The sequence below is a fragment of the Pleurodeles waltl genome, chromosome 9 (assembly GCF_031143425.1).
Source record: "Pleurodeles waltl isolate 20211129_DDA chromosome 9, aPleWal1.hap1.20221129, whole genome shotgun sequence".
Classification (NCBI taxonomy): Eukaryota; Metazoa; Chordata; class Amphibia; order Caudata; family Salamandridae; genus Pleurodeles; species Pleurodeles waltl.
In genome coordinates this window covers 38,091,733-38,117,348 of record NC_090448.1, presented here as the reverse complement: position 1 = coordinate 38,117,348, position 25,616 = coordinate 38,091,733, and the positions used below count along the sequence as shown (strand labels likewise).

The 25,616-nt window shown below is 47.0% G+C and overlaps 1 protein-coding gene across 2 annotated transcripts in view; it reads right to left on the bottom strand.

The window, feature by feature from the left end:
* The window catches only part of CELSR3 (cadherin EGF LAG seven-pass G-type receptor 3), a 631,136-nt gene that overhangs the window by 442,535 nt on the left and 162,985 nt on the right, over window positions 1–25,616 (bottom strand). For both annotated transcript variants that reach the window (XR_011198602.1, XM_069206219.1), the window contains exon 2: window positions 10,742–11,380. Coding sequence is in view for 1 of the 2 variants with exons in the window: in XM_069206219.1 (XP_069062320.1) it covers window positions 10,742–11,380 (639 nt within the window). In the remaining variant the exon portion in view is untranslated. The remainder of the gene's footprint in view (window positions 1–10,741; window positions 11,381–25,616) is intronic.

Genomic DNA, 25,616 nt, shown 5'->3' with positions numbered 1-25,616 from the left:
CTAAGCTCAGGAGTGTGGAAGGCCCCTTAGTAAAGACCAACAAGACTGGGAGAGTAGGACGCTGCATGCTAAAGCACACCAAGCTCAGAAGTGTGAATGGCTTCTTGGCAAGGATCACCAAGCTCGTCAATGGGTGCCACAGTAAGGGACACCAACCTCAGGAGCGTGGAAGGTTCCATGCTATGAGACACTCGACTCTGGAGAGTGGAAAGCTCCATGGTAACGGACATCAAGCTTGAGCGTGTGGGTGGCTCCATGGTGTGGGACACAATCTGAAATCTAGAAGGCAGAATAGTAAGGGACACCAACCTCTGGATTGTGGAATGCTCCATACTAAGGGATACCAAGCTTGAAAGTGTGGAAGATACCATTCTAAGGGATTCAAAGCTCAGGGGTGTGGAAGGCCCCATAGCAAGGAACACGCCTGGGAGTGTAGAAGTCTGCATGCTAAGGGACATCAAGCTCAGAAGTGTCAATAGCTTCATGGTAAGGATCACCATGCTTGTCAATGGGTGCCATGGTAAGGGACACCAACCTCTGAGTGTGGAAGGCTCCATGAAATAAGACACAAAGCTCTGGTGTGTGGAAGGCTCCATGGTAACTGGCAACATGCTTGGGAATATGGAATTCTTCAAGCTATGGAACACCAACCTCAGGAGTGTTGAAATCTTCATGCCATGGGATGCCAAGCTCAGGAGTGTTGAAGTCACCATGCCATGGGACAAAAATTTCAGGTGTGTGGAAGACTCATTGCTTTGGGACGCCAAGCTCAGGAGTGTGGATAGTTCCATGCCATGGGACACCGAGCTCAGTAGTGTTGCAGTCTCCATGTAATGGCACACCACGCCCAGGAGTGTTTCAGTCTCCATGTAATGGCACACCACGCCCAGGAGTGTTGCAGTCTCCATGTAATGGGACACCAAGCTCAGTAGTGATGAAGTCTCCATGTAATGGAACACCAAGCTCAGTAGTGATGAAGTCTCCATGTAATGGGACACCAAGCTCAGTAGTATTGAAGTCTCCATGTAATGGGACACCAAGCTCAGTAGTGTTGCAGTCTCCATGTAATGGGACACCACGCTCAGGAGTGTTGCAGTCTCCATGCCATGGGACACCACGCCCAGGAGTGTTTGCAGTCTCCAGGTAATGGGACACCAAGCTCAGTAGTGATGAAGTCTCCATGTAATGGAACACCAAGCTCAGTAGTGATGAAGTCTCCATGTAATGGGACACCAAGCTCAGTAGTATTGAAGTCTCCATGTAATGGCACACCAAGCTCAGTAGTGATGAAGTCTCCATGTAATGTGACACCAAGCTCAGTAGTGATGAAGTCTCCATGCCATGGGACAAAGATTTCGGGTGTGTGGAAGACTCATTGATTTGGGACCGGAGTGTGGGTGGTTCCATGCCAGTAGTGTTTAAGTCTCCATGTAATGTGACACCAAGCTCAGTAGTGTTGAAGTCTCCATGTAATGGCACACCAAGATCAGTAGTGATGAAGTCTCCTTGTAATGGCACACCAAGCTCAGTAGTGATGAAGTCTCCATGTAATGGGGCACCAAGCTCAGTAGTGATGAAGTCTCCATGTAATGGCACACCAAGCTCAGTAGTGATGAAGTCTCCATGTAATGGCACACCAAGATCAGTAGTGATGAAGTCTCCTTGTAATGGCACACCAAGCTCAGTAGTGTTGCAGTCTCCATGTAATGGGACACCAAGCTCAGTAGTGATGAAGTCTCCATGTAATGGGACACCAAGCTCAGTAGTGTTGAAGTCTCCATGTAATGGGACACCAAGCTCAGTAGTGTTGAAGTCTCCATGTAATGGGACACCACGCTCAGGAGTGTTGCAGTCTCCATGTAATGGGACACCAAGCTCAGTAGTGATGAAGTCTCCATGTAATGGGACACCAAGCTCAGTAGTGTCGAAGTCTCCAGGTAATGGCACACCACGCTCAGGAGTGTTGAAAGCTCCATGCTAAGGGACACCACAATCTGGAGTCTAGAAGGCAGCAGGGTTAGGGACACTAAACTCAGGAGTATGGAGGGCTCCATGCTATGAGATGTCAAGCTCTGGAGTCTGGAAGGCAGCAGGGTTAGGGACAGTAAACTCAGGAGTATGGAGGGCTCCATGCTATGAGATGTCAAGCTCTGGAGTCTGGAAGACTTGTCCCATTAACACATAGCTTATGCTGAGTCCACACTTGTTTATGTTTGTCTACGAGGCAGATATTTGTTTCTTCTCAGCGCCTTTCTGAAAACAATGTATGGGGTTTCTATTTCATACTTACTCCAGAGTTAACTTCATATTCTCTACTGAGGAGTAACAATCCTCTTTTGTGACACTGAGGTGTCTGACTGTAGATGAGCTCTGACGGTGTATTAATGAGTCCTCCCACCTGATGCTTGTTGGGCACCTATGCATCGAGGTGCAGGCCCTGGAGGTGTGGAGATGTTGGCTTTCTTGAACCTGCCACTCCTTATTTACATACGGTTGTAGCATTGCTGTTAACCGCGCTACACTGAATGGATACTAAGTCCTGTGTTTATCCTGTGCTGTTCCCTGCCTCCGTACACGAGGAGAAGCTCACCACAGCGAATCAAGGCGACTTGGGCAAGAGGCCTGACAATGTACTTCCTTTCTACACATCCTGGTATGTCATTGTCATAGTACAGTGAATGTATATAAGCAATGTGGTAGGATAAACCTGCTGTATGGCACTCCAGTATTGAAACATGTTTTTTTTTATTATGCAGGACTTGCATTGATCAGACCCCCACCCTAGCTTTCCTCAGCAGCTTTTTAGAAGATCCAGTTATTCAGGTGTAAAGGTGGCAGTACAGAGAGAAGTCTAACCTCCCGTCCCTCCCGTTTTGCAGTCTCATTGCCCCTTCATGTTATTTCAGGTGTCCTTCCTGCTGCTTCTTTCTCAAATCCCTTCCCCTCCGCAAGCCAATCTGATATCAGGGCTTTCATGGCAAGTCAGTATCAGTAGTACCAGAAGGAGGGACATTTTGAGCATCGATCAAACCCAGAGCACGTCAGAAGAGCTGGCACAAGCGAAGTGATAATGGAAAGTTGGCCATCCTCCACACACCAGATGGTAGGCAGCCCTGAGCTTACTCAGCCCACCATACCACAAGAGAAAGTGCTAATGCTAGGTGGCTGTGTTGATACATATTCTTTCATGCATTAAAGGGTTATATAAAAATAATGATGCTCCAACATAGCTACAAAGTAGCTTCAGGTCAGGTAACCAGAGGTAGAGCAGGTATGTTGTAGGAAGAGAAACAGAGGTAGGTGACAGAGAGTAGATGGGACCCATGAATACTATAGATAGGTGAGTTGTTGGTTGCATGCAGGGAACGGGGAGGACCCTGGGCTAGTCAAACCTAGGGTCGTTTAGATATAAAGATCCCCCTCGTAACACGTCCTAGGTGGGGAGTGGACGATGTCCCTTAGTCGTACCCAGGAAGCAATAGTGCATTAAAATCAAACATGGTACTGGTATCGCTCAGCACTCATCTGAATACTGGAGGCAAGAACAAGTGATGGGATCTGCAGGGCAGCCTAATCTTCAATCTTTCTGAAAGAGTCAAAGGATGGGATCAACTAAACTAAGGAGGCACTGTGTACCCAAGAGAAGGTTTTTGTACCCAATGAAATGGGGGAACAACAGGTTTCCTAAGACTTCCTCAGATAGCAATTATGACATGAAACTTGGTGACAGCATTGCTAGGATAGTTCAAACACAGCACAACGGATGGGACCCCCTGAATATCGAATCTACAATAGCAATAGGACAGAAATTGAAAATAAAATACAGAATGTTAAGTAAGTCTAGATTTTCTATACCTAACTTCACATATGCAAATACTGCACAGACGAATACCTCTGCATGTCTCGGCAGAGAAACATGCTCACTCCAGGCTGTAATTTGTCATAGCCACTTCTTTAACTGCAACCTAACAGAATAACCCATTTCTACCTTCTGTGGTATTGAGCAGTACAAATATCTTCAAGGTACGTAGATGTGGAGTGAGGAAGAGTAAATCTGTACTTTCTTATATGCAATTACCTTTTGATATTTGTCCCTCGATATTCTGTTCTCGATGTAAGTCGCCACAATATTGTTGGTGTTGCTATTCAATAATACGATCAGCCCAAACAGGAACAGATCGGGCCACTGGAGTAGCAGGCAAGAAGAACATGGGCAGGCTACTGACTTTGAAAGGAAGCTCTGAACGCCACCTCTGAGGCAGCACAGTCTAAGCCGAAGCTAAGGTCCTAACATTCATTTGTAGACTTAGGTCTTTTAACTATTTCTGCAGGTCAATGTGCTTTCAGCAACAACAAAAAAACATGAAGCAATGAACAGCGTCAACTCAGCACAAGCCTGAAGAGGCATACCATCTGTTGCCTCTGAAAATAGACTCGAATAGTGGTCGGGGAAGCAAACATTCGCCTGATGAGTCAACATAAGTAAAGAATGACTGAGTTGCTTTAAGTGAATAGAACAATGACCCACTGACAGTGTCGTCATGTGGTATGTACATCCCAGCCAATGCACTGTGGAACTAACTGATGCGGCTGCCTAGCACCAACGATGTGTCTCTCAGGGCGTTACTAGGGCTGACCCCGGCTGGGGGTGATTTGACTGCAAGCCTGATGCATCCTCCCTCATATCCCTGGGAAAAAGTCTTCCACCAGTTACTACAATCTACACGCAGAAGCACACTCCCAAATCAGTAGCAACCCCCAAAAGTCAGACGCAAAGGCCACCGTCTCTAGAACTATCTCAGCCACCCCCTGAATAGGAAGTTGGGTTGATCCCACTCGAGGCTTGGGGCGTGGGATGTGTGCCGGAGGGGTAGCATGGGAGGTAGAGGTGGAAGTTTACGCTCATGTGGCAGAAGAGATACAACTGCCATAGAGACAACCCTGAGAAGGTGAAATATTCTTTGTATCAACACAAGTGTGGGTGGGACGTAGAGAGAAATTCAGAAAGAGGGAAGAGAGGAGGCAAAGGAATCTCCTAATGAAATCAAGAATCCCAGGAGAAGAGGACCATTGGGCTTACAATATTTGTCTCGGTTTGAGATAGGAGCATGGACAGAAGAAAGTTCTTAAGGTATAGCTCCAGAAATGAGATACAACAAAAGGCATCAAACGATAGAGGCCAGCAAAGTGATCTATCTTTGTAGACAACAAAAATGACCCACAGGAGAATTCAACACAAAACAGAGCAAACAGCGGCAGGCGACACCGGGAATGCTGCCTTATCACTTGCCATATGAGGTCCTTCCCAACAACTCAATGTACCTTGCACATTCCAGGAAACATTTAGCAACATTGGAGAAGGAAGACTGAAGTAAGAGCTATCCAACAGCTCCAAAGGCAGGATTTCAATTCACAATAAAAACAAATACTCAAGTGGCATGGCACAAAACTATCCTTCAATCCAAGGCACTGAAAAGAAGCTTGTCACCTCCAAGCTACATCAAGCAAAGCAATTCCTTAAAGCTGGCACACATTTTCTGTAGCAAAGTTAACTATGATGGCTTTACCCCTTACCCCTTACACGTGCACCACATAATCATCCAGTTCCAGACAGAGCACCTGAGGAAATCAGAAATGAAAATTTAAGAGCGTTCGCTTGGTCCCATTTTATCCAACTAGCATTTCCACTGGAATCATCATGAAATAAATAATGTCGTAGCATTAGTGCAGAGATCAAGTTATGGACAATCGCACCACTGTCATTAGCTATTTCCCCCAAATCACAAACCCCAGCTTGGGTTACAGGTCTTTCACCAGTATCAGAGGTGAAGTCCGAGCCAGTCCTTATCCAGCCAGATGTTCTGAAGATCACACATCTAAATCGGAAGAAGCTGTAGACCATCAACTCCGAATGCGGGAAAAATGCTGAAACTTGTCTGCAGACGTGACGTACTAAGAATAAATTTGACACTTTTCTATATTTGCGTGTGCGTATATTCCCTTTACGCCAGTAACGCAATGGGGCATTCCACACATTTTATCTCCTCATTTCAAATCAATAACTTTGAAGCTATTCCAATCCTTTAAATTAGTGTGCATTGTTAAAATGTATTTTAATTGTCCAATATGTTTTATTTCTCCATATATATATATATATATATATATATATATATATATATATATATATATATATATATATATATATTCATTCAATTCACCAAAGGTATAATGGCCAAACTGTGTAAAATCAAAACTTTACATTCAAAACTTCAGTCATGAAGGACAAATGATGAATACTAATCAACACCTGGCTCAAAGATGTCCTTCGTCTGACCCCATGAGGGATGTGGCATATTTATTTGGACTCTGCATGAGACAAAGTATTTAACCTTTCTTTCAAGCACATCATTGACTTGATTTTCCAAGGTTGGATGGCAGCAAAGCCTGAGAATAAATATCATGAAGAAAGCGAGATTTATGTGCACACAACAGTTCCTTGGAAATTCTGAACCTTACATGGAGCTCAAGCCACGAGCATCATAAGGCCCGAAGGTAAACCCCAGGTTGGAGGGCGGGTCGCAGAAGGTGCCTCTCAGTGGTGGATGGGCTAAGGGATCCTCAACCAATCCAACCCTGGGGAGCGGCACAAAGTGTTCTAACGCAGGGACCTTAAGAATGTCGGGGACCCTCATCCAAAACTGTTTGGTGAGCCCTGTTCAGAACAGCTTTGAACTTATGATCCAGTTTCAGCTCTTTCGTGCCCTCTTTGGACAGGTCACTGACAGTGCACAGGCACTCATCCAAATTCTAAATATTGTACCACAGCAGCAGCTGAATAATATTACTGCAAATAATCTCTGTGACACCCTCACATTTCTCTTATGTAAGGTCCTTTTTTGATCAGAAAGAAACTTTTCTATCGATGTTGCATGAAACAAACACAACATTTCTCTGCAAAATGTCTGTATCAGACTCTCACACTTCACATTACGATAAATTAAAGTAAAACAGTATTTAAAACAATCTGTTTAAGAATTACTCAAGGTCACCAGGGCAAGACTCTCTACAGAATGGAGCTGTTTCTATCATGGGCCCCCTGAAAAGCTGGGGCCCTGGGTCAGAGCCCACTTTGCCAATGCCTTAAAACGTCTCTGGACATACATAATTTGCTGCTGTAGGGAAACCATTCTCCTGGGTACAGTGCAATGGAATCTTTCCCAAGTCTCTCCGACGCTTTTACAGGTACTGCGTTTAAAAACCTGTGCCATGAGAATCAATAGTATGTCCCATTTTTCAAAAACGATTCTTGAAAGGGAACCCTCCCTCGACACTTCTAAAATCCTTCTGTAGGGGATCAGACTTGCTCACTCCATCACTGCGCAGCACGGGGCTGGCAGTAACACATTCCCAGTGCTGTCTTTAGCTCCCAGCCCAGCCCTTGAGGGGATGCTTAAGAGACAAGTACCCTCTGTAGAACAGGCTCTTACAGGGTCCCACACACTTGGCACACGCCCACCTTCCTAGAATGTCTGCCTGGCCGCAGCCTTTCAGGGATGAACTTCCTGAATTCACAGCCCTTTCTGCCCCACACCGAACCGGTGAGTTCCTGGCCACTGACAATAAACCACAGATTTTCATGCCCTGTTACTGGTCTATTTCTGCTTTCAGGTCTCACCACTCGAATCTCCAGCTCCTCTGTCAACCTGAGCCATTGATTCACTCGTCTCTCTTATATTCCTACCCAATCCATCCTCCCTGAGTCTCTCGAAGAGCCTAAGAGCCGAGTGCACAACATGACCGTGACGACAAGGCAAACACCTGCCTAAAAGAACATATCCACGATATGCATCTTCGTGCTAGTTCTTTTTAATAAAACAGGTAGTCATGGGAAAGATATTAATACATTCTGGTTTCCTCCGGGTCATAGAGGAAGGCCGAATCCATAACACATTTTCAGGATAACCGCTAAGTAAGTGAGTTTCATTTAGATTCATTGCATGTAAATATATGGTTTGTGGCTATCCTGGAAATCTGTCATGGGTCCGGCCCTCCTGGATCTACAATGGATACTGGATTCTTGGAGTTAGGAAGACAATTGTTTGTCTATTGTAATACGTTAGAGTGGGTTCATCTTTAATACTTGTCCCAGGGGCACTCGTTCCAAACAAAAAGCTTGCAAAGAACTCACAGGCCTCAGCACATCTTCAACTCGCACAACCATCCATGGGTAAACCCATCAACGTCAGACACAACCTACCAGAGGTGAACCCATCAACGTCAGACACAACCTACCAGAGGTGAACCCATCAATGTCAGGCACAACCTACCACAGGTGAACCATCATCTTCTGGCACAACCTACCACAGGTGAACCCATCAACGTCTGACACAACCTAGCAAAAGTGAACCCATCAGCATCAAGCACAACCTACCACAGGTGAACAATCAACGTCAGGCACAACCTCCCACAGGTGAACCCATCAATGTCTGGCACAACCTACCAGAGGTGACCCCATCAACTTCTAGCACAACCTACCACAGGTGAATCATCAATGTCAGGCACAACCTACCACAGGTGAACCCATCAACGTCTGACACAACCTACCACAGGTGAACCCATTAATGTCTGGAACAACCTACCAGAGGTGACCCCATCAACGTCTGGCACAACCTACCACAGGTGAATCATCAATGTCAGGCACAACCTACCACAGGTGAACCCATCAACGTCTGACACAACCTACCACAGGTAAACAAACCATCAACTTTTGGCACAACCTACCACAGGTGAACCCATCAACGTCTGACACAACCTACCACAGGTGAGCCCATCAACATCAAGCACAACCTACCACAGGTGAGCCCATCAACGTTTGACACAACCTAGCAAAAGTGAACCCATCAACATCAAGCACAACCTACCACAGGTGAAACCATCAATGTCAGGCACAACCTACCACAGGTGAAACCATCAATGTCAGGCACAACCTACTACAGGTGAAACCATCAATGTCAGGCACAACCTACCACAGGTGAACCCATCAACGTCTGACACAACCTACCACAGGTGAACCCATCAACGTCTGACACAACCTACCACAGGTGAACCCATCAACGTCTGGCACAACCTACCAGAGGTGACCCCATCAACTTCTGGCACAACCTACCACAGGTGAAACCATCAACGTCAGGCACAACCTACCACAGCTGAACCCATCAACTTCTGACACAACCTACCACAGGTGAACAAACCATCAACTTATGGCACAACCTACCATAGGTGAACCCATCAACGTCTGACACAACCTACCACAGGTGGGCCCATCAACATCAAGCACAACCTACCACAGGTGAACCCATCAACGTCTGACACAACCTAGCAAAAGTGAACCCATCAACATCAAGCACAACCTACCACAGGTGAAACCATCAATGTCAGGCACAACCTACCACAGGTGAAACCATCAATGTAAGGCACAACCTACCACAGGTGAACCCATCAACGTCTGACACAACCTACCACAGGTGAAACAATCAACGTCAGGCACAACCTACCATAGCTGAACCCATCAACTTCTGGAACAACCTACCACAGGTGAACCCATTAACGTCTGACACAACCTAGCAAAAATGAACCCATCAACATCAAGCACAACCTACCACAGGTGAACCCATCAACTTCTGGCACAACCTACCACAGGTGAACCCATCAACTTCTGGCACAACCTACCACAGGAGAAACCATCAACGTCAGGCACAACCTGCCACAGGTGAACAAACCATCAACTTCTGACACAACCTACCACAGGTGAACCCATCAACGTCTGGCACAACCTACCACAGGTGAACCATCAACTTCTGGCACAACCTATCACAGATAACCCATCAACATCTGCTACGTCCTGGCACCAGGCAAACCCATTAACATCTGAAACAAACTACCACAGGTGAACCCGTCAACGCTTGGCATAGGTAGACCCATCGACATTTGGCACATTTTGGCAAAGGTGACCCCCATCAGTATATGGCACATCTAGGCACAGGTAAACCCATTAACATCTGGCACAACCTACCACAGCTGAATTCATCAACCTCTGGCACAACCTACCAAAAGTGAACTCAACATTTGGCATATCTTGGCACAAGTGAACCCATTAACTTTTGGCACAACCTACCACAAGTGAACCCATCAACACTTGGTACACGTGAAGCCATCCACATCTGGCACAGGTTACTAAATCAAAATGTTCTCTCAAGACCACAAAGAATAAAAAAAATGAACAACTGTTTTTTAGCAGTGTTGCAATACCAAACATCCCCGGTCTCAGGAAATGTTCTTTATGCAAACCGTTCAAGGACATACACAGTGTGGTGGTACAGCTATGCATAACACTGTTGTGGTGCACTCTGAGGGGACATGAGGTTGTTGTGTTCTGAATATCAGGCATCTAAATTAGATAGGTTCGGCACGATTAATCCGTTAACTTGAAGCAATCCACTGACATTTCATATCTTAATCCCAAAATGTCATTTTTGCATCCAGACCACAGCAGCTGGGAGCAAGTCTCATATCCATTCATACCATCTGTTGCACTCCTAATTGCATTCATTTTACAAAAGTCATTAAGCAAGACTCTGCCAATGACAGGATTTCCTGCCTTCTACTGCTGTGTGTGTGTGTCAGACACAGTCTGGTATACCTCGAAGGAACACATAAAGAAGACAAAATATCATGTCCTTACCTGAGAACTGCTGCTGGCAAATGCACGTGTAGCCACCTTCTCTCCGGGCACACACGCCCCCGTTCTGGCAGGGGTTGGAGTAGCAGAGGTTGATCTCCATCTCGCAGTAGTCGCCGGTGAAGCCCTGTGGACAGCGGCAGCGCAGGCCCGTTATAGGGTGTATTGGCCTGAAGAGGATGGACTCCGAGCTGATGAAGGGTGCCGAGCTGTCAAATTTAAGCACGGAGATACACTTCATGTAGTTCTCGCAGGGCTCCCGTAGGCAGACGTTGTCGTCGAAGGGCAGTACCTCCAGCATGGACACGGAGGTCAGGGCCATTCTCTTCATGTAGAGCTGCTCCTGGAGGTCCTCCGAGCTGAAGAACTGGCCCCGCACACCCGTGGGCACCAGTGCTGAGAAGCTGACGTTGAGTATGGCCCCACCAACATCGGTGTCATTCTGGATGTTGAAGATGAAGACGTCCTCCTTGGGGGTGGCAAGCACGGTGGCCACACCCTCCAGGAAGCTGGTCAGCAGCGGGGACAGGAAGCGCTCCTGGGACATGTTCTCCAGCCGCACTGTGATGCTGTTCAACAACATGTCCTCTGTTATGATGATCACCCTCAGCACGCACTGCGCCGTCACACTGTGGATCCCATCTGCGAAAAGAAAAGAGACCGTTAACATCATCTAGACCAAGGGATCCTGAATCTACTTGAGAACGATTGCTTCATTTTAAATCACAGATGTCTACGATCCAGCTCTACATCAAGGCAAGAAAAGCACTTACAGAAGACACTGTAATCTACAATAATTGATCTTACAATTACCTATGGATGTAGCTTGATTTGTGCGTTCACCTGGCAAACCAGGGGAGGTTATGCACATGCCACAGGGCTCACTGAAGTACAGAGGGGCAAAGATAAGTAACTCATTTACACTTTCAAATTACAGCTGTAGGGGCAAGAACTTAGGGCCAGATGCAGGAAACAAATATTCGCGTTTCCCAATGCAGAAATGCATATTGCGAGTCGGTACCGACTCGCAATATGCATTTCCGAATCACAAATAGGAAGGGGTGTTCCCTTCCTATTTGCGATTCTGAGTGGTATGCAATACCATTTGCGACCGCATATGCGGTCGCAAATGGTGTCGCAGTTACCATCCACTTCAAGTGGATGGTAACCCACTCGCAAATTGGAAGGGGTCCCCATGGGACCCCTTCCACTTTGTGAATGGACCCACAAATATTTTTTCAGGGTAGGTAGTGGTCCAAAGGACCACTACCTGCCCTGAAAAAAAACCGAAACTAAAGGTTTCGGTTTTTCTTTTAAGTGCAGCTCGTTTTCCTTTAAGGAAAACGGGCTACACTTAAAAAAAAAAAAAACTGCTTTATTTAAAGCAGTCACGAACATGGAGGTCTGCTGATGACAGCAGGCCTCCATGTTTGCGGGTGCCTAGACTCGCTATGGGGCCGCAATTAGCGACCCACCTCATGAATATTAATGAGGTGGGTCATTGCGACCCCATAGCGAGTCGCAGTCGGTGTCTGAGACACCGTACTGCATACCAATTTGCAAATTGCAAATTGCGAGTCGCAGGGACTCGCAATTTGCAAGTCGCAAATTAGCATTTTGCTACATCTGGCCCATAGTCACAACTGAGGAAGGGCAAACAAACTGTGATTGTATGTCACAATATCAATTGTTAATGTAACCCTCGTAATATCGTAGCAAGAATACCAACGATCATATGATGATATATGTGTATACACCATCAAGGTATGTAGCCGTGTAGTTATTATAAAGCTGTACGTACTTATATGTACTTTGCATCTTGATATTTTGGTCGTGATATTTTTGCTACAATTTATGCCAGCACAATAGAAACTGCTTGATATTCTGGTACCAATAACCCAGCAATGCTCCTCTGACCAATCTTCATGGACCTGGTCCACCAGCCTCAGCCTCACAGGCCAAGCACAGACCAGACATACAAGAGGCAGACGCGAGCTGTTGGCAGAATCCTGTTCACCTAAAACAACACTGGATCCAGTGAATACTAATCCACTTCCTGAAGCCTTTGGACGCTAGGGCCCTGCATGGCGCCACCGTGCCCAACCACACGTATCCCGCTGCCTCCACTCTGCCCAACAAGCGGTCAATGCACGCAGGCGGCCCTGAAGTCAACCATGCAAAGAGTTCTCTTGCAATATTTCCAGGCGGGTAATAAGAGGGAGAGGCGCTCCTGCCAGGCCGAGGAGTGCGGTGCATGCAAGCGAATAAAGCAGGTGAAGGCGCGCGCGCTGCCAGCTCTGGTGGGCTACAGGCACATTAATCATTCTGGAGGAAGCGAGGACGCTGCACCTCCATGAGGAATACTGGCAGGTTCCCTAGAATTACTCACCACAGCCCCCCCCCTCACTGCTTCTCCCCTCTGGATGAGATCATATTTGCGTCCAAGTCGCCTCTACTAATGTCTCTCCCAAAGGAGGGCATCCTTCACACACTCCCAGCAAGGACAGGGAGAAGCCTCAGGAAGTCAATTTATCTCAAATACAAAATGATCATGCGCGCTCTCAGCCCCTAGAACGCCCTGAGTCACAAATGCATCTGTCAGTATGAGGCATGCTGGGTAGTTGGTTTAGGGAAGGCTGGTTTATTGGGAAGATTGTGACAGCAGAGGGCTGACTCCTTAAAGGGGTGTTCAGTTCTGCAATCTGGAACCTCTCGGGGGACTCAGAAGGCTCACAAATGATGAGCCAGGCTCATGCTAGGAGCAAGCCATGGGACTAGAAGGTCTGTCCGACAGGGAGTGGATCATGTGAAAGAAGCATAGCGCAGACTTTGGCTTCTTGGTGGCCACAAAGGCAGGATCATCGGAGAGAGCTGGTAAAGAGTGAAAGGTCTAGGCATGAAAGTCAAGACCATGAAGAGGTAGGCATGAAGCAGGATACACCCTACAGTAATACCCAGTGATGGCAGTGAACACAGAAAAACAGCACAGGCATGTTCAGTTTGAGATGTTAGACTCAACCAGACAACAAAGCTAAATCAAGCCAAGGAGCAGGGGCATACCTCTGGCCCACTTTAAGGTTGGTGGACCAAGTCTTCGGGATCAGTGTTATAACCGAGCTCTCCAAGGGTCTGTATGGCACTGTACAAGTAGCCGAGTGTATGCCTACTGTTAAGACCAACTGATGTCCTTTTGGGACCTGGTAATAGATCTTGTTTTTAATGAGATGTGTGATCTTTCCAATTTCATTCACAATGATTTGTGGTTTATCTGATTTTTTGCTCTCATTCTCATGCAGTCGTTTGGAAATGTTGGCCTTGTAATCGGTATAAAAGCACTAAGAGACAGCCCTATGGGATTATTATGAACCCCATTAGTAAACAAATACAGAAAGCAAATACCTGTACTCATGGTTTCACCGCAAACATTAAGTGTTCTTGTTGCACTTTGGAAGCAAAGTCATATCAGTGTGTTCTGATCTGTACACTGACACATGTACTTGTCTACAGAGGGAACAAAACAACTGAGGCTATCCTGGAACACGTTCATCTTAAAAATAGTTGCAGGCTGTCCTGGGTATGGGGGGCATTTGGTACCATGGTTGCGATCTAACTAAATTGTCCATGTAATGGAACTCCTGACCAATTCCTAATTCAGCAAAAACAGATTCTTATCCTGGTTGAGCACTACAGGGGAAAAATATGGAAGCTACGGAATCCCACATTTGACCAAAACCTGCTACATATGTTGAACTGTCACTCGAGCCTATAACACTACAGAGTCTTTGGTTTTTATCTGACACACAGGCCCCTAAAACTGCAAATGCTTAGCTTAACCAGAATCCTTTCACATGTGTATATGTTACCGGGCACATAATTACACCCTTAAATTTCCTCCTCATTCATGACTTGATTGCATGAGTTTTGTCGTTGATCTCTTTGGTCTTTCCTTCTCGACCCCAGTGGAAATGAGGATGGGTTTAAGCGGACCCGACCTTAACTCAGTTGAGTCCCTCCCAAAACACTGCCTAAAGGAAGTAGCCATGGATGGACATTTAGGTGTTGAAAAGTTTCTGTGTAGTTTCACCCTAAGGATATGTCTTCTCGCTTCTACTTTCTTCTCAGTACCACGGTAGGTGCAGGATACCCAAATCTTCCTGACATTTGGGGGCCAAACCCAACCAAAACCTTACAAAGTAGCTCTCTAAATTCCAACAAAATATCTCACACAGTTGGTTTTACCCAGATGACTTACAGCTAAAACGCTATTAGCTATTAGCAGCCAGCAGTTCAGATCTCTCTAGCCAAAAACACTCACTAGCCGCTCGCAGGCCCCCTCCAACAACGATAAGTCTAACGCAAGAAGGCAAGCTGCATGCCTGAGTGTCTCTTTCACCCTTCTAGAGTCTTAACAGCAAAGCAGACAGCATGTGTTGGTCTCGGAGGACTCTTGTCCAAGCGTAAAACCCTCACCTGTGATGAAAGCCTCACAGCCACTCACGCCCTCATGCTCGTGTGACTAGACAACTGTGACCACACAGAGAGCGGGTGAAGATGCCACACTTCAAGCAGTCGGTACAAACAAGGAGCAGCAAGGATGATCACAGCAGCAAGAGTTCTTCAGGACTCCCACGTGATCAGGCTGTTCACACAAAAGGATCAATTTTTCTCTCAGGCAAGCTCGTCCACTGTCGCTCCATCCGCACCTTCTCAATCCCGAGTGGCTTCTTCTCCAACCCAGAACCAATGATATGAGATGTGCCCTTACTCCTATCGGACGTACAGAACATACCTTCCAGTACTGCAGACACCTCAGATTCCATCAACCCTAAATCTCTGGTACAGCAGACTCGACTTCCTGCTGCACCATCCTTTCACTCCCACCTCACAAGTGCCAACGTCGGCCAGAAGTTACTTTCTTCTCACCATTCTGGGCGCTTACGACCAAGAAATGAATAAACCATGCCAACATTTTTTCCATATTCCTGAAGGATGGTGACACCTGCTGCAGTATACTACGTCACACATACAAAGTAACTAAATACATTCATTCATAAACCGAGGTGCCCCATGGAACTCAAGGACAAACCCTACTCCAATGCAGTATAAGAGAGTCGGGTCAACCCAGGGCAGAAACTTTGCAAGGTCAGCATACTGCTGTAGAGCCCTGGTAGCTGCAAACATCAAAGACCTAACTTGTCCACAAAGAATGCCCAGCATGGGGCAGTTTATCCCAACAGTTGGGTGATTTTTAGGGAAGTAAGTAGCCGCCCGAGGAAACTCAACCCTACATGTAATGTATCTGACTAATCGCCTCTCGTAAATGTACTTTACAACACCATTGTTAGCCTCTGTTTTGAGGAAGTAACTCAGCACCACCTCTTGTAAGAGTGAGAGCAAACACTCAGTGTTGGCCCACCCTATGACAAAGTCCAGGCTGGTTCTATGGCCAAATGGCCTTGTTTCATTAGGCACCTGAACCTGCAGTGCTCGCAGGATCCTTTTCTTCGAATAGGGAGGCGATGAGACAAAATGGTAAATAAAATCAGTAGCTATCCACCTCTCGATGATCAGTGTGAGAGTGAAATGTCTGAGACTACCACACAGTACAGTGAGACAGATAAATGTGTGACCACCCGACTGTCACACCACTATCACATTCTGCAGATTTAGAGTAATGTGGAATGATGGTAACTACTCCACATAGGAATTCTGAAAACTAGATGTCAACTACTTTGCGGTTGGTTATTCCTCAATTATGGCCTAAACAACTTCCCCACTCCAATAACATAATTGTGACAGGTGGGTAGGGTCAACAGACCTTACAACAAGGTGAAATCTGTTAGTACTGAGGTCTTTTCTGCTATCAACTTGTACATATGTATCTATATAGATTTCCCAACAGTCACGTTGGCACATAATGTTAAAATACATCATACGTCAAGTAGGGTGTAGGAGAGCGGCTTAAGTGGCAGTGGAAAGAGAGAAATGCAGATTGGTAGGGGTACTTAATGAGATAAAATACATTATGTCAAATAACCACAATTTTTGAAGCCTTTCCAAACAGAGTGAGGGAAATAGTGTGTGCATGTGTTTATTGCCTCTGTTTGCAAGGTTTCCTGGTGAAATCCGGCAGACACCGCACCATACCCGACTGAAAGCGCCTGGGCCCAATTATTTCTCACAAAATGCATTTATTAGGGGTGCAACACCCCAAGCACCTCTCCTGATGCTACGCCCCCATGGACGCTTTCTGCCCCCTCTGACTGCGATAAGGAGAAGGTGGAATTCAGAGTGGGGTCCTGGGGCAACTTGACAGGGCCCCCTCCTCCATGCCCGCCCTCCAGTGGGAAGAGGCCACCAGCAAGTGTCCTAGAAGATGGATCGGCCAGGCCTTTCCTCACCACTGCCTCCTGCTAGGACTCCAGACACATTCTCCACTGCACTCCAGTTCTCCTGTGAAGGCCTCGTTTATCACGGAGTTTAAAAGGAAGCTGATAATTAATTCTCGTTAATCAGCAGTAGACCTGGGTAGTCACCACAAGTCTTGCAACTTCACAGCCAGCCATCTCCAGTCGTGAGGGTCCTGCCAGTCTATCGGGTGGTCTGAGGGTCAGAGTTGTATCTGAAGTACTTTCCTCCTGATGGTGTGAGGGTGAAATCCCTAATCTGAAAACAAAGGGGTTGCTCCTCTCTGGCTTTCTCCTGGTGGTGTGAGGGTCGGAACCAGGGCTCATTATCTGAAACCAAAGGGTTGCATCTATCCCCAGTGTTTTGGGGATCAGAGCCAAGACCCCCTATCCAAAACTGAAGGGTTAGACCTCTCTCATTCCTCCTGGCCATGCGAGGCTCACAGCCAGGCCTTGTCATCTGAAAAACAAATGTTTGCACCGCTTTTACCCTGGTGGTGTGAGGGTCAGAGCCGGCGCCAGGCCTCGCTATCTAAAAACCACGAGGTTGCACCACTCCCTTCTGCCTGGTAGTGTGATGGCCACCAAAGGGTTTCACCTCCCTCATTCTCTCTAGAGTTGTGAGGATCAGAGGCAACCCTTGTTATCCCTAACCAAAGGGTTTCACCTCCCTCATTCTCTATAGAGTTTTGAGGATCAGAGGCAACCCTTGTTATCTCAAACCAAAGAGTTCTACCTGCCGTATTCTCTCTAGAGTTGTGAGGATCAGAGGCAACCCTTGTTATCTCAAATCAAAGGGTTTCACCTCCCTCATTCTCTCTAGAGTTGTGAGGATCAGAGGCAACCCTTGTTATCCCAAACCAAAGGGTTTCACCTCCCTCATTCTCTATAGAGTTGTGAGGATCAGAGGCAACCCTTGTTATCTCAAACCAAAGAGTTCTACCTGCCTCATTCTCTCTAGAGGTGTGAGGATCAGAGGCAACCCTTGTTATCTCAAACCAAAGGGTTTCACCTCTCATTCTCTCTAGAGTTGTGAGGATCAGAGGCAACCCTTGTTATCTCAAATCAAAGGGTTTCACCTCTCATTCGCTCTAGAGATGTGAGGATCACAGGCAACCCTTGTTCTCTCAAACCAAAGGGGTTCACCTCTCATTCTCTCTAGAGTTGTGAGGATCAGGAGCAAAGCTTGTTATCTGAAACCAAAGAGTTTTATTTCTCTGGTGTTGTGAGGATCAGAGCCAAGCCATCAAAAAATCAGAAGGGATTGTACGACGAAACAACGACTTCAAAAACAACTACTGCCTTAACAACGAGGTCGGAACACCGACCTCGTTGCTACTTCTAATGATTTTACCACGAATGCCTTAACAACGATATTTCGTTGTAAAGGCATTCCTGATAAAATCATTAGCAATATGCACCATTCACCCTACATCCCTCACCCCACCCCCCCAACCCCACCCCAAAACCTAAAACCCCCTGACCCCCCCACCCACTCCCCAAAACCAAAAACGCCCCACCCCCCCAACCCCACCCCAAAACCTAAAACCCCCTGACCCCCACCCACTCCCCAAAAACAAAAACGCCCCACCCCCCCAACCCCACCCCAAAACCTAAAACCCCGTGATCCCCCACCCACTCCCCAAAACACCCCACCCCCCCAACCCCACCCTAAAACCCCCTGACCACCCACCCACTCCCCAAAACCAAAAACGCCCCACCCCCCAACCCCACCCTAAAACCTAAAACCCCCTGACCCCCCACCCACTCCCCAAAACCAAAAATGCCCCACCTCCCCAACCCCACCCTAAAACCTAAAACCCCCTGACCCCCCACCCACTCCCCAAAACCAAAAACGCCCCACCCCCCTAACCCCACCCCAAAACCTAAAACCCCCTGACCCCCCACCCCCTCCCCAAAACCTAAACCCACCACTTACCTTCGCCAACTCCCTTCTTTGTACCTTAACCACGCATGTTCGTTGTTCAGAACATACGTAGTTAAGGCACAAAAAAACGGAGTCGTGGTTAAAAAAAAGCGTTGTTGCGCTTTCGTTAACCACGACTTTCGGAAAAAAAAATCGTAAAAAAGGATGTTTCCCATCGGAAGGTTGGACCTCTACCTTTCCCGTTGGTGGTCTGGTGGTCTGAGGGTCAAAGCCAGGCCTCGCTAACTGAGAACTGAAGGGTTGCACCTCTCTTTCACCCTGGAGATTTGAGGATCAGAGACAGATCTCGTTATATGAAACAAAAGGATTGCACCTCCCTTTCACTCTGGTGGTGGGAGGGTCAGATCCTGGCCTAGTTACCCGCGAACCCAAGGATTGCACCTCTCTATCTTTCTCCCTGGTGGTGGGAGTATCAGAGCCAACCCTCGTTGTCTGAAAACCAAGGGACTGCACCTGTCTCCTTCCCTCCAGATGTGTGATGGTCATAGCCAAGCCTAGTTATCCGAAAAACAAAGCAATGCACCTCTTCCCTTCCTCGCTAGTGCTGTGATGACCATCATCATGCCTCGTTGTCTGAAAACACATGCCTAGTTGGTAATGACTTAATTGATGAATCCGACTCCACTATGTGACCCTTCCACAGGCGGTTCCTGTAACCCTTCTTGGTTCACAACCCTTAGGTTTTGAGAAACCCTAACAAACTTGCTTCTGTATGGCACTGCCAGTTTCTGGCATTATGTTACATGGGTTTAATGCAGCTCACATCCACTACTTGATCAACTGGTGTTTCTTGATGCAGAGTGTGGACCAGCGGTTGTGGGGTGTCCCTCACCATATCGTCCTGTTTACGAGGACCAGCCGTGCCAAGGGGGAGTAAAGATAGTGTGGTTTAGGAGGCGAGGGTTCTGGCTAAGTCCTAAGGGGGGAGAACAGGTAAGAGCCCACAAAGAAAGGGTCATGAGACTTGTTGGTGAAACCTATGTGGGAGTAAGGCAAGTTATGACTTGCCTCTGAACTGGAATGTCAATATGTGGGGTGAAAAACTGTGGTGAACAAATATCTTGGGGAAGGGCGGGGTAACTCCTAAACACTTTAAAAGGACAGGTAACTGTTAGGGGAAGAGAATGAGTCAGCAATAAGGAGACTAAGTTTAGGATTACCTTTATATTCAGGGTTAAAGTTAAGCAAGGGTTAGAGGTTGGGTGATGGTGACTGCTATGTTCAGGGTTTAGGGATAAGAAAAACAGGGCCTCCAGGCAACAATAAACGTCGAAAAGTGGGCTCCACAAGTCAACCAACATTGCATGCAGAAAAGGAACCCGCATGAGCCAGGCAACAACATGTAGTAAAGGGGCCTCCATAATGCAGGCACCAAAACCAGTAGAAAAAGGGACTGTACATGCCAGGCAACTACACATGTAGAAAAGGGGCCTCCATAAGGCAGGCAACAACACCAGTAGAAACAAGCATTTGCAATGCAGTTGGGTGTCGCATTTCTCCGAGTTAGAGCTATTAGCAGGCCGAAGCACCGACGGGCCGCCCACTGCAATGTAAGATTAAAAGAACAGCACAGCGGCCCACGGGAGTGTCCCCCGCACCCACCGCAGGCCTTCAGCAATGCATTCCGTCTGCTTGCCCGCATCTTGGATGCAAGAATCAGGCTGGACGCCAGCAGCACAGCCACAAACACTTGCGAAAAAGGGACTTCCACCTGCTGGGCAACAGTACATGGGGAAAAGGGGCATCTACCAGCCCGGGAACAACACATGCAGAAAATGGCCTTCACCAGCCGGGTAACAACACACACAGAAAAGGCGCCTTCATGAGCCACACAACAACACATGTGGAGGAGGGGTCTGTACAAGGGAGGCAACAACACATACGGAAAATGGGCCTTCATGAGCCAGGCAACAACACATGTGGAAGAGGGGCCTGTATGCAACAGGCAACAACACATGTGGAAGAGGGGCCTGTATGCAACAGGCAACAACACATGCGGAAAAAGGGCCTTTGGGAACCAGGCAACAACACATATGGAAGAGAGGCCTATATGCAACAGGCAACAATATGTGGAAAAAGAGCCTTCGGGAGCCAGGCAACAGCACATGTGGAAGAGAGGCCTGTATGCAACAGGCAACAACACATGCGGAAAAAGAGCCTTCGGGAGCCAGGCAACAACACATGTGGAAGAGAGGCCTGTATGCAACAGGCAACAACACATGCGGAAAAAGAGCCTTCGGGAGCCAGGCAACAACACATGCGGAAGAGAGGCCTGTACAGGGGAAGCAACAATACATATGGAAAATGTGCCTTCATGAGCAAGGAACAACACATGTGGAAGAGGGGCTTGTATGCAACAGGCAACAACACATGTGGAAGAGAGTCCTGTATAAGGAAGGCAAGAACACATATGGAAAATGGGCCTTCATGAGCCAGGCAACAACACATGTGGAAAAGAGGCCTGTATGCAACAGGCAACAACACATGTGGAAGAGGGGCCTGTATGCAACAGGCAACAACGCATGCGGAAAAAGAGCCTTCGGGAGCCAGGCAACAACACATGTGGAAGAGAGGCCTATACGAGCAAGGCAACAAAACATATGGAAAAAACATCACATATTGTACTCCAAAACTAAAATTGCATTTCAATTTAAAACAGCAACCTGAACGTGGTGGGTGCACTGTTGATCCTATGTATGTACTCTGTCATACTATTTCCTTCAAAAACATCATACATGGCTCAAACTGGCAGTCTCTTCAATGAGGTCCAAGTCTGAGCTACCTTCCTTCCTGTGAACCTTTTATGCACGCTGAAGGCAGTGTGAGAGCTTCACACAGCTGTGGAGATCTTCAAGCAACAATGCGTACATTTTCAGTAGCACACTCCCAGGTCTAAACCCTAAATTCTCCCAGACACCTACAGAGAATTCAGTCCACAGTGTGCACAATCCTAGAATAATAACACCTAAACTATTCAGAACCACCAGGGTGCCCAGGTCCTGGTACACCAACCTCAACAACAAAACAAACAACTGAAGCCACTTTAACCCATTTGGTGCATCAGACGGCTGGGAGCAGTCCAACTCCATGGTGGGCGTGTGCAGAGGAGGGCTCCCAGCCTTCCTTGCACACAGATACGCGGGAAGCGCTGGAGCTCCTGCAGTGAGCCTCCCATCCACACCCGCCCACAAGAGCGTCCTTTGCCACTAAGCCCCGTCTATCTGATGACGTTGAAAACCTGCCGCAACCGAGTTGGAAGCCATTTGCTTCCGGCGTGCGTCGGAGGAAGGTCTGTCCAACTCCTCCGGGAAGGGTTTAGGGGTAGGCAAAGAGGCATTGGGGGAAAGGAAAGGGGTTCCTTTCCCTTGAAGTGCATTCCTGCTGCGCAATCGCTAGGATCGTGCTGCAAGAATGCAACCACTGGACCACCAAGGATTTGTTTGGGGGCATATTGTTGCATGCGTTTACTTGGGGGAGTGTTCCCTTTGGCAAGGGTCACTCCCCTTTCTGGGGAAATAATTTTATACTGTTTATGCCCCCTTGGGGCAGATCGGCCATATTTTTAGGCCAATCATCCCCCAAGGGGGGCAGAGAGCCACTAAACACCAGGGATCTTATGTGCATATCGGGGCACGGCCCCTTTGGCAAGGGTCGCTCCCCTTATTGTGGGCATTTAATTTGGCTGTTTCTGCCCCCCTAAAGGGCAGATCGGCCATATCTTTACACCGATCTTCCACCTGGGGAGGCAGAAAGCCACTAGACACCAGGTATCCTAATTATTTGTATATCAGGGAGTGATCCATTTGGAATGGGTCGCTCCCCTTATTGGGGGAATTTATTTTGACTGTTTTTGCCCCCCTTGGAAGCAGATTGGCCATATTTTAGGCCCGAAAACCACTAGACAACAGGTAAAGTTTCTGTGTGTGTGAACTAGAGTTTAGCTGACGGTCTGAGTATACTGGCGTTTGGCTGGTTGTATGTGTACTGGGATTTGGCTGGCGCTGTGTGTGGACTTGCGCTGGGCCGGCGGTGTGTGTGGACTGGCATCTGGCTGACAGTGTGTGTTGACTGGCTTCTGGCTGGCAATGTGTGTGGCTGACATTTGGATGGTCATAGTGTTTTATCATGTTAACTGTTTTATTTCTTGTCATCATTTGCATTTGTGATCGTAATGTTTTATTTCTCCTTTTTATTTTGGTGCAGAGCTTTTAATTTATTTTGGTGTTACTCCTGCTTGTGGTTTTGGCACTGGTAGATCTGCAATTTATGTAGTTGTATGGCTTGGTAAGAAAAATCTGTTTGTACTGTTTACACCAAATGGGTATCACTGCCATGCATGAATGAGGTTTTTGTAAATGCTGTAATAATAGCAGCATATTTAGCTTCTGTATTGTTGTGTGTGAAATTCACCTTGGATTTGTGCACGATGTGTATTGTGCTGTCTTATGTGTAATTTTATTTTGTTTTTCCTTTTTAGTGGGAGATCGTTGGTGCTTGGTGGTGTGTCTAACTGTCTCTGGCAAGTGAGTGGTATCGTTTTTGGGTATATATGTGTCTTTGTGATAAAGCGACACTTTGTTTATTTCTTATTATACAGTGTTGGTTGTTGTTGACTTATTTGTCAAGTTACTTGTATTAGTAATGATTATGGCTAGCTGCAGGATTACCGCTCAGCAGGCTGTTGGTATGCTTTTGAATCTTCCTCTGACTATGATTATAAGCCTGACTCTGCATCTGAGGCAGAGGAGGAAGCACAAGATTGTGGCAGTGAATTTTCTGCCCGGGAGGACTCATCTGATGATTACGACACTTTCAGTGCAGAGGAAGTGCCTCTTTTAGAGGAGGACACTGATGTACCGATAGTGCAGCAAGAGGCATGTGGATTGCAGCCTGGGGCTGAGTGGTAGGAAATGTATGGCTCCCCTCAGGTTCCAGAACTTTCCCCCACAGAAATGTGAGGAAAATGTGTTTTATAGACAAGTTTTAAGGTTTCAAAGGGATTCTGGGTGACAGAAACTGGTGAAAGCCACAAAAGTCACGCGACCTACATTCCCCTAGGTGTTCAGTATTAAAAAATGTAAAGGTTGGCTAGGGTTCCCTAGGTGCTGGGTGAGCTACGGCCCATAAGCCACAGCTAGGCATATTGCAAAAAAAGGGGTCAGTTTTCAGTGGAGAAATGTGACATGTCCACGTTGCATTTTGGGCTGTTTCCTGTTGCGGGCACTAGGCCTTCCCACACAAGAGCGATACCATTTTTATCGGGGGACTTGGGGGAATGCTGGGTAGAAAGAAATTTGTGTCTCCCCAAAGATTCCAGAACTTTCCACCACAGAAACGTGAGAAAAATGTGTTTTTAGACACATTTTGTGGTTTGCAAGAGATTCTGTGTAACAGAATCTTCTGTCCAAGAGGAATCAGCCACACAAGTCATCCCATCCTAGTTTATAGTAGGTGTCTAGTTTAAAAAAAAGTCCAGGTTTGCTAGGTTTCCCTGCGTGCCGGGTGATCTAGGGCCCAAAATCCACAGCTAGGCACATTGCGAAAAAAGGGTCAGTTGTCAGTGGAGAAAGGTGATGTGTCCATGTTGCGTTTTGGGCCGTTTCCTGTTGCGGGCACTAGGCCTACCCACAAAAGTAAGGAGCCATTTTTATTGGGAGACTTGGGGGAATGCTGGGTGGAACGAAGTTTGTGGCTCCCCTCAGATTCCAGCATTTTCTAACACAGAAATGTGAGGAAAATGTGTTTTTGGAAAAATTTTGAGGTTTGCCCGGGATTCTGGGAAACAGAACCTAGTGAAAGCCAAACAGGTCATCCTATCCTGGATTACCCTCAGCGTCTAGTTTTCACAAATGTACAGGTTTGCTAGTTTTTCCTAGATGAGAGTTGAGTTAGGGCCCAAAATCCACAGCTAGGCACATTGCTAAAAAAGGGTCAGTTTTCAGTGAAGATATGTTACTTTTTGGGCCATTTCCTGTAGCGGGCACTTGGCCTATCCACACAAGTGAGGTACCATTTTTATCTGGAAACCTGTGGGAATGCTGGGTGGAAGGAAGTTTGTGGCTCCCCTCAGGTTCCAGAACTTTCCACCACAGAAATGTGTGGAAAATGTGCTTTCTAGACACATTTTGAGATTTGCAAAGGATTCTGAGTAACAGAACCTAGCGAGAGCCACGCAGGCCACCCCATCATTGATCCCCCTAGGTGTCTAATTTTTAAAAATGTACAGGCTTGCTAGGTTTCCTTAGGTGCTGGCTGAGCTAGGGCCTAAAATCCACAGTTAGGCACTTTACAAAAAAAAGAGTCTGTTTTCAGTGGAAAAATGTGACGTGCCAATGTTGCATTTTGGGCTGTTTCCTGTCGCGGGCACTAGGCCTACCCACACAAGTGAGGTACTGTTGTTATCGGGAGACTTGGGGGAACACAGAATAGTAGAACAGGTGCTATTACAATTGTCTTTCTCTGCATTTGCACCTTCCAAATGTAAGACAGTGTGTAAGAAAGAAGTCACTTTGAGAAATTCTCT